We start from the raw sequence: 17,447 nt of genomic DNA, 5'->3' as shown, positions 1-17,447 counted from the left end.
TTTATAAACACACTGTAAGTATATATGTAGTATCTAGTAACATTCATAATAACATGTAATATTCGCATATTTTATATACACACTGTAAGTATACATGTAATGTAGTAACATTCATAATAACATGTAATATTTACATATTTTATATACACACTGTAAGTATATATGTCATGTAGTAACATTCCTAACATGTAACATACATATTTTTTTACCATTTTAAGTATTATATACACACTGTAAGTATTGATGTAATGTAGCAATCTTCATAATAACATGTAATATTTACATATTTTATATACACACTGTAAGTATATATGTAGTATCTAGCAACATTCACAATAACATGTAATATCTACATATTTTATATACACACTGTAAGTATATATTTCATGTAGTGACATTCCTAACAACATGTAACATACATATTTTTCTCATTTTAAGTATTATATACACACTGTAAGTATTTATGTAATGTAGTAATCTTTATAATAACATGTAATATTTACATATTTTATATACACACTGTAAGTATATATGTAGTATCTAGTAACATTCACAATAACATGTAATATCTACATATTTTATATCCACACTAAAAGTATATATTTCATGTAGTAACATTCATAACAACATGTAACATACATATTTTTATCATTTTAAGCATTATATACACACTGTAAGTATTTATGTAATGTAGTAATCTTCATAATAACATGTAATATTTACATATTTTATACACACACACTGTAAGTATATATGTAGTATCGAGTAACATTCATAATAACATGTAATATGTACATATTTTATATACACCAAATAGATAATAGGACAATAACAACACATTATTTTCAACATTTTCACTTCAAACTCCCAAAACAACAAAATGAAAACAGCCAAAGTTGTACAGATTTCTAAAGACTGAAAACAACAATTGGCAAACTACAAGACCTCATCCTTTACTTCCACGATGTTCTCAGATCATGGAAAGATGATTGAACATGAACATGAGCTTAGACAAGTTCACTCAACAATTGAACACCAGCGAAGAACAAACAGTCAATACCGTATTTTCCGCACTATAAGGCGCACCTAAAAACCACACATTTTCTCAAAAGCTGACAGTGCGCCTTATAACCCGGTGCGCTTTATATATGGATACATATTAAGATTCATTTTCATAAAGTTTTGGTCTCGTAACTACGGTAAACAGCCGCCATCTTTTTTCCCGGTAGAACAGGAAGCGCTTCTTCTTCTACGCAAGCAACCACCAAGGTAAGCACCCGCCCCCATAGAACAGGAAGCGCTTCTTCTTCTACTGTAAGCAACCACCCGCCCGCGTAGAAGAAGAAAAAGCGCGCGGATATTACCGTACGTTTCATTTCCTTTGTGTGTTTACATCTGTAAAGACCACAAAATGGCTCCTACTAAGCGACAGGGATCCGGTTCATGAAAAGACGCAATCTCTCCATCCGCACACGGATTACTATTTCACAGCAACTGATATTCCTGTGAACCGCACTGTGGATACAACGGGAGCACGTACGGTGAATATTCGCACCACAGGGAATGAGAAGTCATCCTTCACTGTGGTTCTAGCTTGCCATGCTAATGGCCAGAAACTTCCACCCATGGTGATATTCAAAAGGAAGACCTTGCCAAAAGAGACCTTTCCAGCCGGCGTCATCATAAAAGCTAACTCGAAGGGATGGATGAAGAAAAGATGAGCGAGTGGTTAAGGTAAGTTTAAGTTTACGCGAAGAGGCCGGGTGGCTTTTTTCACGCAGCTCCGTCCATGTTGATATACGACTCCATGCGCGCCCACATCACGCTGGTTTTTAATATATTATTAAAGTTTGACTGACCTATCTGACTGTTTTTTTGACATTCCTTTAGCGCAGTTAGATGCGGCTTATAACACGGGGCGGCTTATAGGTGGACAAAGTTTTGAAATATGTCGTTCATTGAAGGCGCGGCTTATAACCCAGGGCGCCTTATGGTGCGGAAAATACGGTATTTCAACATGGATGACATTCCTCAAGATAACACAGCAAATAATAGAGTTTAAACTGCAGAGTACAATTAATCATCACATCTTCATTAATACGCTATGGATTTAGAGGATTGGTGTTGAAGTGGATCAGAAGATGTTCAGCTAACAGGAAGGAACACGTGAAGATGTCAACAGCCCTCAATATATATCTGCTGGTGTCCCCCAGGGGTCAATACTGGGACCAACATTGTTGGAAAGTTACAAAGGACTTCAAGTTACTTTCATTTGCAGATGAAATGAAAAAGATGCTTGGACAAAAACAGACTTTAAAACTGAAATAATGTTATTTGGGTAACAGTAGAAGAAAGTCAAACATAAATAGACATTGAAAGAGTCAAATAAATGAGGTTTTTAGGTGTAATAATAGATGATCAAATGAACTGGAAGTATTATAAAAAATATACAACATAAAGTGGAAATACATATTTCTATAATGAGAAGTATTGGAGCAAAAATGACTTCATATGTGATTATTGTGCAGGAAAATGGGAAATGCGTCCACTTCATTCACTTTCACTCACTGTGTTACTAAAAGATGAGTTATCATGTTGGATACAAACTATTTATTCCATCACAAATATTGAAATTCAATGATTTGGTGGACTTGCAAAGGTCAAATGATGCAAAGTATAACCTGCTAGCCAACACGTACAACACTTGACATTATGGGATGGATTATTAAAGCATGTCCTCATGTGATCCACTTGAAGAAAGTGTCCAAAGTACAAAGAAGAAGAATGATGAGAAATGTCTTGATCGTAGTGAAAGTCAGATATGAATGACAACATAAGAGAAGTTATGGATGTCATGTGAGAGAGGAGATGTGCTCACATCACTGCTGTCAAGTAGGAATAATTCAGCTCTTCCTGCTCCTTTTCAGACATGTTGCAAAGAGAAAATGAAATAAAGCTCAACCTGCCAAGTAACGTTTCGGGACCAAAAACCAAGTTGGTTTAAAAACCTGAAAAATTCCCGGTTTCCCTGAAATTCCCTAATAGCATTTTCCAATGAAAAAACTGTTCTTACTTCAACATTTCTTGACCCATTTAAACAATTCCAACACCAACCAATTCAGCTCACTCAGGACATTCATGCTCCTCATTACTTTTTGAAAAATCCCGCTTTTCCCAAATTTCCAGGAAGTTCAAATGAAATGAATGGGACATTTTCCCAAGTTGCACAATTCCCACATTTTTCAAGCTATTGAAAGCATTCCAACATCAACACGTTCCACTCATCCTGGACATTCTAACTAACACTTTCCCAACTTCAAGACCAAATTCTGGTTTTCCTGGAAATTGAAACTCTTCAACATTGAAACTATTCTTCCATTCAAACTACATTCTGTCAGCATTCCACTTCCACTTCAGCATTGGAGTGTTCACACGCACTTTTTTGTCTGGTCATAGAGTCAACTACACTTTGTAAACAAACACTTCCTGTATTGCGTAACTAGACTATGTAAACAAACACTTGTTGTCCCTGACTTCCTGTGTTGTGTAGCAGAGATCAGTGTTGTGTTGTGACAAATAACATGTGTGAGGATGTGTTGCATAGAAATATTACCAGTAAACAAGTGATGGCAGCACATGATTGGTTGCAGCACCAAACATCATCCAGCCAACATCATCCAGCCAAGTGGACACCAACATCATCCAACCAACATCATCCAGCCAACACCATCCAGCCAACATCATCCAGCCAACATCATCCAGCCAACATCATCCAGCCAACATCATCCAGCCAACATCATCCAGCCAAGTGGACAGCAACACCCGGTCTTGTTCCTCGGTGCAGGTGAGGACCAGGCACAGAAGAATCCGGCAACAATGGACATGACTTGTAATAAAAGCAGCCAAGAAGAAGAGAGTGAGGTTCCTACCTGGTCCGGCGTCCATGATGTTCACCTGGCCTAGACGGTCGGATGGCAGCCCTGAAGACCCGGGCATGCTGACTGGATCGGAGCGCAGCGGCTGGATCCTAAACATCCAAGCAAGCACATGTGGCGTTAGCTGCGTTGAAGACCTCACGTAACCATGAAGAGTGACCCCTGTGGTTGCGACACATTATTGACCAAGCTCTCCCGGGTTGTAATAATACATTGAATCTTTTGTGTCCTTTTTGACATGTTTAAATGTAAGAGATAGCAAACAGGGAAAAGTGTAATCTGGCTGTTAGCAGGCTACTGTATCAACACATTGTTGTAAATGACACAAATCATATTTTTCATCGGAGGTAGTCAGTCCCCTCTTGTAAATTTGACCCATCATTGCAGCGACTATCAGCGCTACTTCATCTCCGGTCTGTTTTGGCCACACCCATCTTCTTCCTGACTGACCCGAGCGTTTCCTTTTTTAGTTCCGCCTGTGTTCACTTCTTGGAGATCTAACAATCTTAATCTTACTCCTCCCTCATTGGCTGGAATCCTTAAGAACAAGCCCCTCCTACTGACCTGTGATTGGACAGAGTCTGCAGATCTCATTCACATGGCTACTTTCCACGTAATCTGCGCATTCATAAGTGGGCGTGGCCAGTCACAAACATGGGGATTAGTTGTGTAGTCTTACTACATGAGGCCCCTGCTCGCCAAGACCCTGAGTTGTTTCTTGGCAGATCAATACTGGAAAGAGTTTTTGCTACCTCAGACTGTGCAAGTCCAGGGTGTCCGTGTCAAAGTCCAGGAGAGGCTGCTGGGCGTCAGGCGGACCCTGAGACTGCAGGACCGAGGACGAGGAGGAAATGACGGTGGTCTGGCCTGAAGGGTGGATGGTCTTGAACTGAAACTGGGGTCCCATCCACAGGCGGCGATGTGGACCGGTGTGAGTGACGATCTCCACCTGCAACAACACATTCATGAAGTATAGAAATAACACAACAAAGAAGTGATCCAACTGACAGTTGAGTTGAGAGAAAGATTTCAAGTTGAAAGACAAACTGACAACTTGACCACAGACTTTAGGACAGCAAGTGATTATCAACCATTTTTCAACATTCTTTCTCTCCATTCCTATTTTCATTAAATAATTATTCATGATTTGTCTCATGTGCTTTTATAGTTTTTGTTGTTCCCTGCTTAGGCTGCTGCCCCCACGACCCGACCTCGGATAAGCGGAAGAAGATGGATGGATTGTTGTGATTCAGGCGTTGGCCTGCAGGGGGCAGTCATGTTTGCTCGCTGGAGAGAAGAAGAAGAAGAAGCCCCTCCCCCCCAGGCAGATATACTGTACATACTCCCAGCCCCTTCCTGCTGCGTCACTGACAAGAAGCTAAGGGCTAATGTGTGGACACGTAAAGTTCCATCCCAGTGGGAGTTGTGTGGCAAAAGTTGGATTTAATCCTGTAAAATGTCCTCACTTGTGGTGAAATAACTTCACTTTCCCATCAATTAGTTTCAGTACAAATCAAGTTCAATTCAATTTTCAGGAAAAAAGTGAAACATTTTTTTTTAACATCGATTAAAAATGTGACATTTTGTTGCAAAAAAAGGTGCATAAAATAGATAAAAATAACTCCATATTTGCTGGTAGAGAAAAAATAACTCTATATGCTACCAGATAAAAATAACTCCATATTTGCTGGTAGATTAAAAAAAACAACTATATATGCTACCAGATCAAAATAAGTCCATATTTGCTGGTCGATAAAAAATAACTCTATATATGCTACCAGATAAAAAATAACACTATATTTGCTGGTAGATAAAACTAACTCCATATTTGCTGGTAAATAAAAATAAGTCCATAATTGCTGGTAGATAAAATTAACTCCATATTTGCAGGGAGATAGAAATAACTCCATATTTGCTGGTAGATAAAAAATAACTCTATATATGCTACCAGAAAAAAAAAAACTCTATATTTGCTGGTAAATAAAAAAAAGTCCATAATTGCTGGTAGATAAAATGAACTCCATGTCTGCAGGGAGATAGAAATAACTCCATATTTGCTGGTAGATAAAAAAAATAACTCTATATATGCTACCAGATAAAAATAACTCTATATTTGCTAGTAGATACAATTAACTCCATATTTGCTGGTAGATAAAAATAAGTCCATAATTGCTGGTAAATAAAAATAAGTCTATATTTGCTGGTAGATAAAACTAACTCCATATTTACTGGTAGATAAAACTAACTTCATATTTGCTGGTAGATGAAAAAAATAACTCTATATATGCTACCAGATCAAAATAAGTCCATATTTGCTGGTAAATAAAAATAAGTCCATAATTGCTGGTAGATAAAATTAACTCCATATTTGCAGGGAGATAGAAATAACTCCATATTTGCTGGTAGATAAAACTAACTCCACATTTGCTGGTAGATAAAAAATTACTCTATATATGCTACCAGATAAAAATAACTCTATATTTGCTGGTAGATAAAACTAACTCCATATTTGCTGGTTGATAAAATTAACTCTATATTTACTGGTAGATAAAATTAACTCCATAATTGCAGGGAGATAGAAATAACTCCATATTTGCTGGTAGATAAAAATAACTCAATTTGTTTTGGTAGATAAAAATGAATCCATATTTGCCGGTAGATAAAATTAAGTCCATAATTGCTGGTAGGTAAAATGAACTCCATATTTGCTGGTAGATAAAAATAACTCCATATTTTTTGGTGGATAAAAATGAATCCATATTTTCTGGTGGATAAAATAACTCTATACATGCTACCAGATAAACATAACTCTATATTTGCTGGTAGATAAAACTAACTCCATATTTGCTGGTAAATAAAAATAAGTCCATAATTGCTGGTAGATAAAATCAACTCCATATTTGCAAGGAGATAGAAATAACTCCATATTTGCTGGTAGATAAAACAATAACTCTATATATGTTACCAGATAAAAATAACTCTATATTTGCTGGTAAATAAAAATAAGTCCATAATTGCTGGTAGATAAAATGAACTCCATATCTGCAGGTAGATAGAAATAAGTCCATATTTGCTGGAAGATAAAAATAAGTCCATAATTGCTGGTAAATAAAAATAACTCCATATTTGCTGGTAGATCAAACTAACTCCATATTTCTTGTGTATGTGAAGCATGAGTATAAAAGCCATGTAATACTAGTAGTATCATGTAATACTACATCATCATACAGTATCATGTAATACTACATCATCATACAGTATCATGTAATACTACATCATGATGAAGTATCATGTAATACTACATCATGATCAAGTATCATGTAATACTACATGGTGATAAAGTATCATGTAATAGTACATGACGAAGTATCATGTAATACTACATGGTGATCAAGTATCATGTAATACTACATGATGATGAAGTATCATGTAATACTACATGGTGATGAAGTATCATGTAATAGTACATGATGATGAAGTATCATGTAATAGTACATGATGATGAAGTATCAAGGCAGCTAAGTGGGACATTTGAGCTGCTATAAATGATGCAAGCATCAGAATTATTCATGTGACAAACCTGGAGAGTTACATAGACGACTTAACCAGGCTGAAATAACAACATCCTCATCTTTTAAACACCTCACTTTCACAACATCCTGTCTTTATCTTTCACTATAATCTCCTTTTAACTCCGACTTCTTGCTAGTAAGTGGTAACTTTCACAGTACATGCTAATAAAGTACTTCTCAGTACATGCTAATAAAGTACTTCACAGTACCTGCTAATAAAGTACTTCTCAATATTCTTTTGTTTAATAAGAAGGTTGTCATTCAGTTAAATGTGTCTTCTGTTGCGCCCTACAAAGTGTTAGTACAGTAAGTATTGCACTTTTTACACACCAGCTGTTTGATTGTAACGTACATTTTAGTTGTAGTTTTTATTATCACATTTGGAGGTGTTGAAATCCACATGCAATATCACTAACGCTAAGCAGCAGGACTGCTTGTATCGCACGTGATATCACACACAAGTAAACACTTTGCTTGTATCGCACATGATATCACACACAAGTAAACACTTTTCAGGACTGCTTGTATCGCACATGATATCACACACAAGTAAACACTTTGCAGGACTGCTTGTATCGCACATGATATCACACATTTCACAAGCAAGCACACATCCTCCATGAGATGATATCAATGGGCACACATCTACATCCAGTATGTGAAGTAGTTGTGTGAGTGTTTAGTTTAAAGACAATTCTTCTTAAAAATGATGAAGCAAATGTTTAATAAATTAGTGAAGACTTATGTCAAGTGAGTCCAAGCAGACACTTTAGTAGTACTGTAGTATTGTAGTACTGTAGTACTGTAGGACATGAGACATAAGACAATGTAAGGAGACGTCAGAGCAGACAAAGATTGTTGAGGCGTGCAACACAAAAGAAATGAAATATTGATGCAAGATGTCAGGCAGCTGGGGTGTGAGAAGACGGTGAAGACTCCGAGAGAAGAACACAACTGACCTGGGAGAGCCACTCCTCGTCGTATTGTCCTCTCGCCTCGCACGCTCGCATCTCTGATGACTCCGCGTGTTGCTGGACGCGACTCAGGGACGTACCTGGGAGAAGACATCACTGCATGACCTCTCAATATTCATGCTACACACACACACACACACACACATTATATATATATATATATATATATATATATATATATATATATATATATATATATATATATATATATATATATTAAGGCTGCAGCTAACGATTATTTTTCTATCGATTAATCTATAGATAATTTTTTCGATTAATCGGTTAATCTATAGATTATTTTTTCGATTAATCTATAGATTATTTTTCCTTTTACCGATTATCTTTTTTATTTAAAATGAAGATGAAAAAATAAATGTAGGCCAGTTTTTTCAAAAGGCATGGCTTTTATTTACCAAAAAAAAAGTATGGCCACTCAGTCAACATTGACAACAACATGACAAAATATTCTGTAACAATGTAAACATTTAACAAAATTAAAAGTAGCTTATTTGCTTTTAATGTGCAAATATAAAAGTAAACATCCAGTGCAAATCTTAATATTCTGCAATAGTATAAGCATTTCAAAAGTAAAAGTATTGCTTATTTTGCTTTAAAATGTGCAGAAATAAAGATAAACATCCAATACAAAAAAGTGCAAAACGAAATATTCTGTAACAACAGTGTAAACATTTCAACAAAAGTAAAACTTTTGCTTATTTTGCTTAATAACACAACAATGATAGTATGATTCAAGTGAAAGTTAATTGTTCGTTTGTACATAGTATACGTAATTGTTAATGTTGTAAAAGGTATTTGCACAACTAATTAACGTTAGCGTTAAAGAGGAGCGCGTCTTTGTAAACACTGAACAGGCACGCCAAACGCTCCTCTCAGAGCGAAACGGTGCTTTAGTTTATGAATTTACAACGCAGATACAAATGACACATTCATGTTTTTGTGTAATGATGACAACGTATACTCACGCGGACGATTGACTAGTTGATGGTGATGGCAAGAACGCTGCCGTTGTGCTGCTATGATAGGCCATTTCCGCTCGACACAGTGTGCATACAACAACATTATTAGCAGAGGTGGGTAGAGTAGCCAGAAATTGTACTCAAGTAAGAGTACTGTTACTTTAGAGATTTATTACTCAAGTAAAAGTAAGGAGTAGTCACCCAAATATTTACTTGAGTAAAAGTAAAAAGTATGTTGTGAAAAAACTACTCAAGTACTGAGTAACATACACACACATATCATATATATATATATATGTGTATATATATATATACACACACACACACACACATATATATATATATATATATATATATATATATATATATATATATATATACATACATTGATATATACAGTATATAATTTATATTTATTTATTTTGCCGTTTTTGTTTACATGTTAAAGGTGTTTTAATGAATATACATGCATGTTTAACACATATAGATTCCTTTCTTTCATGAAGACAAGAATATAAGTTGGTGTATTACCTGATTCTGATGACTTGCATTGATTGTAATCAGACAGTAGTGATGATAACGTCCACGTTTTCAAATGGAGGAGAAAAAAAGTTCCTCCTTTCTGTCTAATACCACATGAAAGTGGTTGGTTTTTGGCATCTTATTTGTCCACCTTCCATATTCGTTTTTATACCCTTTACAAGAAATACATTGGCGGCAAACTCCGTAGCTTGCTAGCTTGTTTGCGCTGGCTTTCGGAGACTCTTATTTTGAAAGTGCAGGCGCGATGGAGCGGGACTTTTATTGTGAAGACAGGAACTGTGCAGTCAGTCTTTACGGTTGAAATAAAAAAAGGGTCTTTTTTCCTTCACACTTTTGATTGATTGATTGGAACTTTTATTAGTAGATTGCACAGTACAGTACATATTCCGTACAATTGACCACTAAATGGTAACACCCGAAGTTAGCTCGGAGCCAGTCAGGTCATGTGACCCCTGGCTCTGTTTGATTGGTCCAACGTCACCAGTGACTGCATCTGATTGGTGGAACGGAGTGAAACGTCACCAGTAAGGCAGGCACTTTGAAGGTCTGTCTGACAGACCAAAACAAACAAAGCGTGCATTAACAGATCGATCAAAATTAGTAGCGAGTAGCGAGCTGAATGTAGATAAAAGTAGCGGAGTAAAAGTAGCGTTTCTTCTTAGGCCGTTTATTGAAATACTCCCACACTTTTGACGACTTTTGGCGTGCTTTTTTCCCCTCGCTCGCATCGTCTGCTTTGCGCTCCGCCATGACGGTAGTGTGACGTAAATATGCGACGCGTCGACGAACAAAAACGTCCTCGACGTATTTACGTAACCGATGACGTCGACTACGTCGACGCGTCGTTTCAGCCCTAATATATCAATCAATCAATCAATCAATGTTTATTTATATAGCCCTAAATCACAAGTGTCTCAAAGGGCTACGCTGATACGCTCTAATAAAATATTATGATGGACGGTATGGAAAGCAGCGCTAAGATCTAGAAGCAGCAACATAGATGACATCCATGGTTAGCAGTAGATCATTAGTCATTTTTGCGAGGGCTGTCTCCGTAGAGTGATTTGCCCTGAAACCGGATTGAAAAGGTTCACAGAGATTGTTAGACACTAAGTGTTCATTTAGCTGCTGTGCGACAATTTTTTCGAGGATTTTGGAAATAAAGGGAAGGTGGGACACCGGTCGGTAGTTTACCATGAGGTCAGGATCAAGGTTAGGTCTTTTGAGCAGAGGATGAATAACCGCTTTCTTGAATGCTAGGGGAACAGTGCCAGAGGAAAGTGATAAGTTTATAATATTTAGCACTGATGGACCTAGTAATACAAAAAGCTCCTTGATAAGTTTCCCAGGAAGTGGGTCAAGTAAACATGTTGTTTGTTTTATCCCACTTACACGCCGTAATAGTTCCTCTAATGTTATTTCATCAAAAAGAGAGAGACTATTTTGTATTGCAGTATCCGTCGTGGATACAGTTGTATATGTGTTCATAGAACCCAGTTGTAGCTGGGATGCGTTGTCTTTAATCTCCTTTCTAATGAGTTCAATTTTCTTATTAAAGAAATTCATAAAGTCATCTGCCGAGTGGGTGGAGCTATTGGGAGGAGTCCCTTGTTGGGTTAGCAATGCTACTGTACTAAACAAAAATTTAGGGTCGTTTTTGTTGAGGCGGATGAGATTTGAGTAATATTTAGCTTTAGCTAAGGTAAGCATGCGTTTATACGATATTAAACTATCACTCCATGCTTGATGGAAAACCTCAAGCTTGGTCGCGCGCCATTTGCGTTCCAACTTTCTACATGATAATTTATGAGCTCTGGTTTCCTCTGTAAACCATGGGGTGCGCCTTTTAGGGGCCCTTTTTTGTTTTAGCGGTGCTATACTATCAATGGTTTTGCGCAGGGCATTGTCAAAGTTGTTAGTTAGGTTATCAATAGAGCCGACATAATTTGGGAATGGTGCCATTACCGAAGGCAGTAGGTCAGCAAGAGTCATCGTTGTGGCAGCATTAATGTTGCGGCTGCTATAGCAGTTATTATTATTATTAGTTTGTTGACAATGAGTCAGAACTTCGAATTTTATAAGGTAATGATCGGACATTACTTTAGTATACGGGAGTATCGTAACTTTGGAGGTGGTGACACCCCTGACCAGCACTAGATCTATCGTATTGCCGTTGCGATGCGTAGGTTCATTTATTATTTGTGTAAGACCACAGCTATCAATTATAGTCTGGAGCGCCACGCACTGAGAGTCCGATGGGGTATTCATATGGATATTAAAGTCCCCCATTATGATTATATTGTCTGCGTGCGTCACTAGATCAGCAACGAACTCTGAGAATTCATTGATAAAGTCCGAGTAGGGCCCTGGGGGGCGGTAGATAACAGCCAGGTGGAGAGGCAGCGGTGCGACAGACCTCATAGTAAGCACCTCAAACGATTTGTATTTATTATTTAGGTTAGGGGTAAGGTTAAAGTTTTCATTGTATATTAGTGCGACCCCCCCCCCCCCCGCCCCTTTTAAGGGGACGGGCAATATGTGCAATATTAATAATGTTGCGTTTATTATACGTAGTGCACTTTAAATAGTTTCGACCATATCTAGGAATTGATACGACGGGAATTTTCAGCTTGTTTGCTTGATGCAGCGATCGACTGAACGCATCATGATTTGCCACCTCAGTAGAATGCATATCTACCTCTAACACATTCACAACAGAAAACACATTATGTGAGTTGTGTGTTATTCTAAGAAAATTGCTATGCGTACAGGAATTATCCAGCCTGGCGCTGGCTAGTTCTAGCTTAACTGACTCCTCACCCGGACTAGCAGGCTCTGTAATTGCCTGTGACCAATATGAATACGTGCAGTACAAATGCAGTATATACCGTAAGTTGTGGACTACAAGCCTCTACTTTTTTTCCTACACTTTGAACCCTGTGGCTTAAAAATCGGTGAGGCTGGTTTATGGATTCTTCTTGGCTGACAGCCACAATGCAAATAATAAATAAACAACAAGTATGTAGACTGATAAGGTGTGTTGTTTGTGCTACAGCAACATCTTTTCAACCAGTTAGCTGCAGTGTCCTTCCATTCAGTCTCTTCAAGAGAAAATAAAAGTGCGGTTCAGTCTTCTAGCCATATGGATTCTTCATTCATCACTCCAGGTAACATTTGTAAGTTTTACAATATAACTAAAACTATTCTTACTCACCAAGCCGTCATGTAATCAAGCTAGCGTGGTTAGCCAATATGCTAACACGTTTACAAGTGTGTGTGTTAGTATTATTAACTTGCAGTGGCGTTCTTTGTGTATTGTTTCACTTTCACATTCCTCAGGAGATTATAAATAATAATACAAATATATAAAACTATTTACTTTCACACAAGTGTCACATTATAGTGTGTACATTGTAATTAATAGTACATTATGGTGTGTAGTTATTGTAAATATTAGTACATTATAGTGTGTACATAGTGTAATTAATAGTACACTAGGGTGTGTACATATTGTAGTTATTAGTATATTATAGTGTGTCAATATTGTAAATATTAGTACATTATAGTGTATATAAATTGTAGTTATTAGTACGCTATGGTGTAGATAGTTTGTAGTTATTAGTACATTATAGTGTGTACATGATGTAGTTAATAGTCTATTATAGTCTGTACATATTGTAGTTATTAGTACACTATAGTGTGTAGTTATTAGTACACTAGGGTGTGTAGTTATTATTACATTATAGTATGTAGTTATCAGTACATTATAGTGTGTAGTTATTAGTACACTATGGTGTGTAGTTATTAGTACACTAGGGTGTGTAGTTATTAGTACACTAGGGTGTGTAGTTATTAGTACACTAGGGTGTGTAGTTATTAGTATACTAGGGTGTGTAGTTATTAGTATACTAGGGTGTGTAGTTATTAGTACACTAGGGTGTGTAGTTATTAGTATACTAGGGTGTGTAGTTATTAGTACACTAGGGTGTGTAGTTATTAGTACACAATGGGTTGTAGTTATTAGTACACTAGGGTGTGTAGTTATTAGTACACTATGGTGTGTAGTTATTAGTACACTAGGTTGTGTAGTTATTAGTACACTATGATGTGTAGTTATTAGTACACTATGGTGTGTAGTTATTAGTACATAATAGTGTGTAGTTATCAGTACATTATAGTGTGTAGTTATTAGTACACTATGTTGTGTAGTTATTAGTACACTGTGGTGTGTAGTTATTAGTACACTATGGTGTGTAGTTATTAGTACACTAGGGTGTGTAGTTATTAGTACACTAGGGTGTGTAGTTATTAGTACATTATAGTGTGTACATGATGTAGTTAATAGTCTATTATAGTCTGTACATATTGTAGTTATTAGTACATTATAGTGTGTAGTTATTAGAACACTATGGTGTGTAGTTATTAGTACACTATAGTGTGTAGTTATTAGTACACTAGGGTGTGTAGTTATTAGTACACTATGGTGTGTAGTTATTAGTACACTATGGTGTGTAGTTATTAGTACACTATGGTGTGTAGTTATTAGTACACTAGGGTGTGTAGTTATTAGTACACTATGGTGTGTAGTTATTAGTACACTAGGGTGTGTAGTTATTAGTACACTATGGTGTGTAGTTATTAGTACACTATAGTGTGTAGTTATTAGTACACTAGGGTGTGTAGTTATTAGTACACTAGGGTGTGTAGTTATTAGTATTTATTAGTGGTATATGAGGATATATAGGAGAAGGAGAAGGAGAAGGAGAAGGAGAAGAAGAAGAAGAAGAAGAAGAAGAAGAAGAAGAAGAAGAAGAAGAAGAAGAAGAAGAAGAAGAAGAAGAAGAAGAAGAAGAAGAAGGAGAAGAAGAAGAAGAAGAAAGGTTCCTGATCCCAGCACAAGATAAGAACCTTTCCCTATTAAAGCTGTGGTTGGATGACAAAAGGTGTAGTGTGCTTGGACGTCACCTGTGCAGGTAGAGAGGTGTGTCGCCACTTTCATGATCACCCAGGGCAGCTTTGATTGACAGCTGCTCCTGTCAGCCAGCTCAGATGACCTGCCGCTGCTCTTTGATTACTCCAGCCGTCATGGCGCCAAGGCCTCTCATCACCCGGCTGACAGCCAATAAAGGACAAGCACCTGTGGCGGCTGCTGCTCTCTCACCTGAGTACACTCTCTCTCACCTGAGTACACTCACTCTCACCTGAGTACACTCTCTCTCACCTGAGTACTCTCTCTCACCTGAGTACACTCACTCTCACCTGAGTACACTCTCTCACCTGAGTACACTCTCTCTCACCTGAGTACACTCTCTCACCTGAGTACACTCTCTCTCACCTGAGTACACTCTCTACTCTCTCTCACCTGAGTACTCTCTCTCACCTGAGTACACTGTCTACTCTCTCTCACCTGAGTACACTCTCTACTCTCTCTCACCTGAGTACACTGTCTACTCTCTCTCACCTGAGTACACTCTCTACTCTCTCTCACCTGAGTACACTCTCTACTCTCTCTCACCTGAGTACACTCTCTACTCTCTCTCACCTGAGTACACTCACTCTCACCTGAGTACACTCTACTCTCTCTCACCTGAGTACACTCACTCTCACCTGAGTACACTCTCTACTCTCTTTCACCTGAGTACACTCTCTCTCACCTGAGTACACTCTCTCTTACCTGAGTACTCTCTCTCACCTGAGTAGAGCAGAGTAATAGTACTTGGTGGTGTGAGTACTACTAGAGCAGAGTAATAGTACTTGGTGGTGTGAGTACTACTGGAGCAGAGTAATAGTACTTGGTGGTGTGAGTACTACTAGAGTAGAGTAATAGTACTTGGTGGTGTGAGTACTACTAGAGCAGAGTAATAGTACTTGGTGGTGTGAGTACTACTAGAGTAGAGTAATAGTACTTGGTGGTGTGAGTACTACTGGAGCAGAGTAATAGTACCTGGTGGTGTGAGTACTACTGGAGCAGAGTAATAGTACTTGGTGGTGTGAGTACTACTGGAGCAGAGTAATAGTACTTGGTGGTGTGAGTACTACTAGAGCAGAGCAATAGTACTTGGTGGTGTGAGTACTACTGGAGCAGAGTAATAGTACTTGGTGGTGTGAGTACTACTAGAGCAGAGTAATAGTACTTGGTGGTGTGAGTACTACTGGAGCAGAGTAATAGTACTTGGTGGTGTGAGTACTACTAGAGCAGAGTAATAGTACTTGGTGGTGTGAGTACTACTGGAGCAGAGTAATAGTACTTGGTGGTGTGAGTACTACTATAGCAGAGTAATAGTACCTGGTGGTGTGAGTACTACTGGAGCAGAGTAATAGTACTTGGTGGTGTGAGTACTACTGGAGCAGAGTAATAGTACTTGGTGGTGTGAGTACTACTGGAGCAGAGTAATAGTACTTGGTGGTGTGAGTACTACTGGAGCAGAGTAATAGTACTTGGTGGTGTGAGTACTACTGGAGCAGAGTAATAGTACTTGGTGGTGTGAGTACTACTGGAGCAGAGTAATAGTACTTGGTGGTGTGAGTACTACTGGAGCAGAGTAATAGTACTTGGTGGTGTGAGTACTACTGGAGCAGAGTAATAGTACTTGGTGGTGTGAGTATTACTATAGCAGAGTAATAGTACTTGGTGGTGTGAGTACTACTAGAGCAGAGTAATAGTACTTGGTGGTGTGAGTACTACTAGAGCAGAGTAATAGTACTTGATGGTGTGAGTATTACTAGAGCAGAGCAATAGTACTTGGTGGTGTGAGTATTACTGGAGCAGAGCAATAGTACTTGGTGGTGTGAGTACTACTGGAGCAGAGTAATAGTACTTGGTGGTGTGAGTACTACTGGAGCAGAGTAATAGTACTTGGTGGTGTGAGTACTACTGGAGCAGAGTAATAGTACTTGGTGGTGTGAGTACTACTGGAGCAGAGTAATAGTACTTGGTGGTGTGAGTACTACTGGAGCAGAGTAATAGTACTTGGTGGTGTGAGTACTACTAGAGCAGAGTAATAGTACTTGGTGGTGTGAGTACTACTGGAGCAGAGTAATAGTACTTGGTGGTGTGAGTACTACTGGAGCAGAGTAATAGTACTTGGTGGTGTGAGTACTACTAGAGCAGAGTAATAGTACTTGGTGGTGTGAGTACTACTGGAGCAGAGTAATAGTACTTGGTGGTGTGAGTACTACTGGAGCAGAGTAATAGTACTTGGTGGTGTGAGTACTACTAGAGCAGAGTAATAGTACTTGGTGGTGTGAGTACTACTGGAGCAGAGTAATAGTACTTGGTGGTGTGAGTACTACTGGAGCAGAGTAATAGTACTTGGTGGTGTGAGTACTACTAGAGCAGAGTAATAGTACTTGGTGGTGTGAGTACTACTAGAGCAGAGTAATAGTACTTGGTGGTGTGAGTACTACTGGAGCAGAGTAATAGTACCTGGTGGTGTGAGTACTACT

At 38.0% G+C, this 17,447-nt stretch overlaps 1 protein-coding gene across 1 annotated transcript in view; it reads right to left on the bottom strand.

Annotated features, from left to right (window-relative positions):
- Positions 1-17,447, bottom strand: part of bcas3 (BCAS3 microtubule associated cell migration factor) — a 283,967-nt gene that overhangs the window by 137,914 nt on the left and 128,606 nt on the right. The window contains exons 20-22 of the mRNA XM_061925915.2: positions 8,467-8,561; positions 4,688-4,884; positions 3,930-4,027 (exon numbers count right to left, since the gene is read on the bottom strand). Coding sequence (XP_061781899.1) covers positions 3,930-4,027; positions 4,688-4,884; positions 8,467-8,561 — 390 coding nt within the window. The remainder of the gene's footprint in view (positions 1-3,929; positions 4,028-4,687; positions 4,885-8,466; positions 8,562-17,447) is intronic.

The sequence above is a fragment of the Nerophis lumbriciformis genome, linkage group LG30 (assembly GCF_033978685.3).
Source record: "Nerophis lumbriciformis linkage group LG30, RoL_Nlum_v2.1, whole genome shotgun sequence".
Classification (NCBI taxonomy): domain Eukaryota; kingdom Metazoa; phylum Chordata; class Actinopteri; order Syngnathiformes; family Syngnathidae; genus Nerophis; species Nerophis lumbriciformis.
This window is presented reverse-complemented; position numbering and strand designations above follow the sequence as displayed.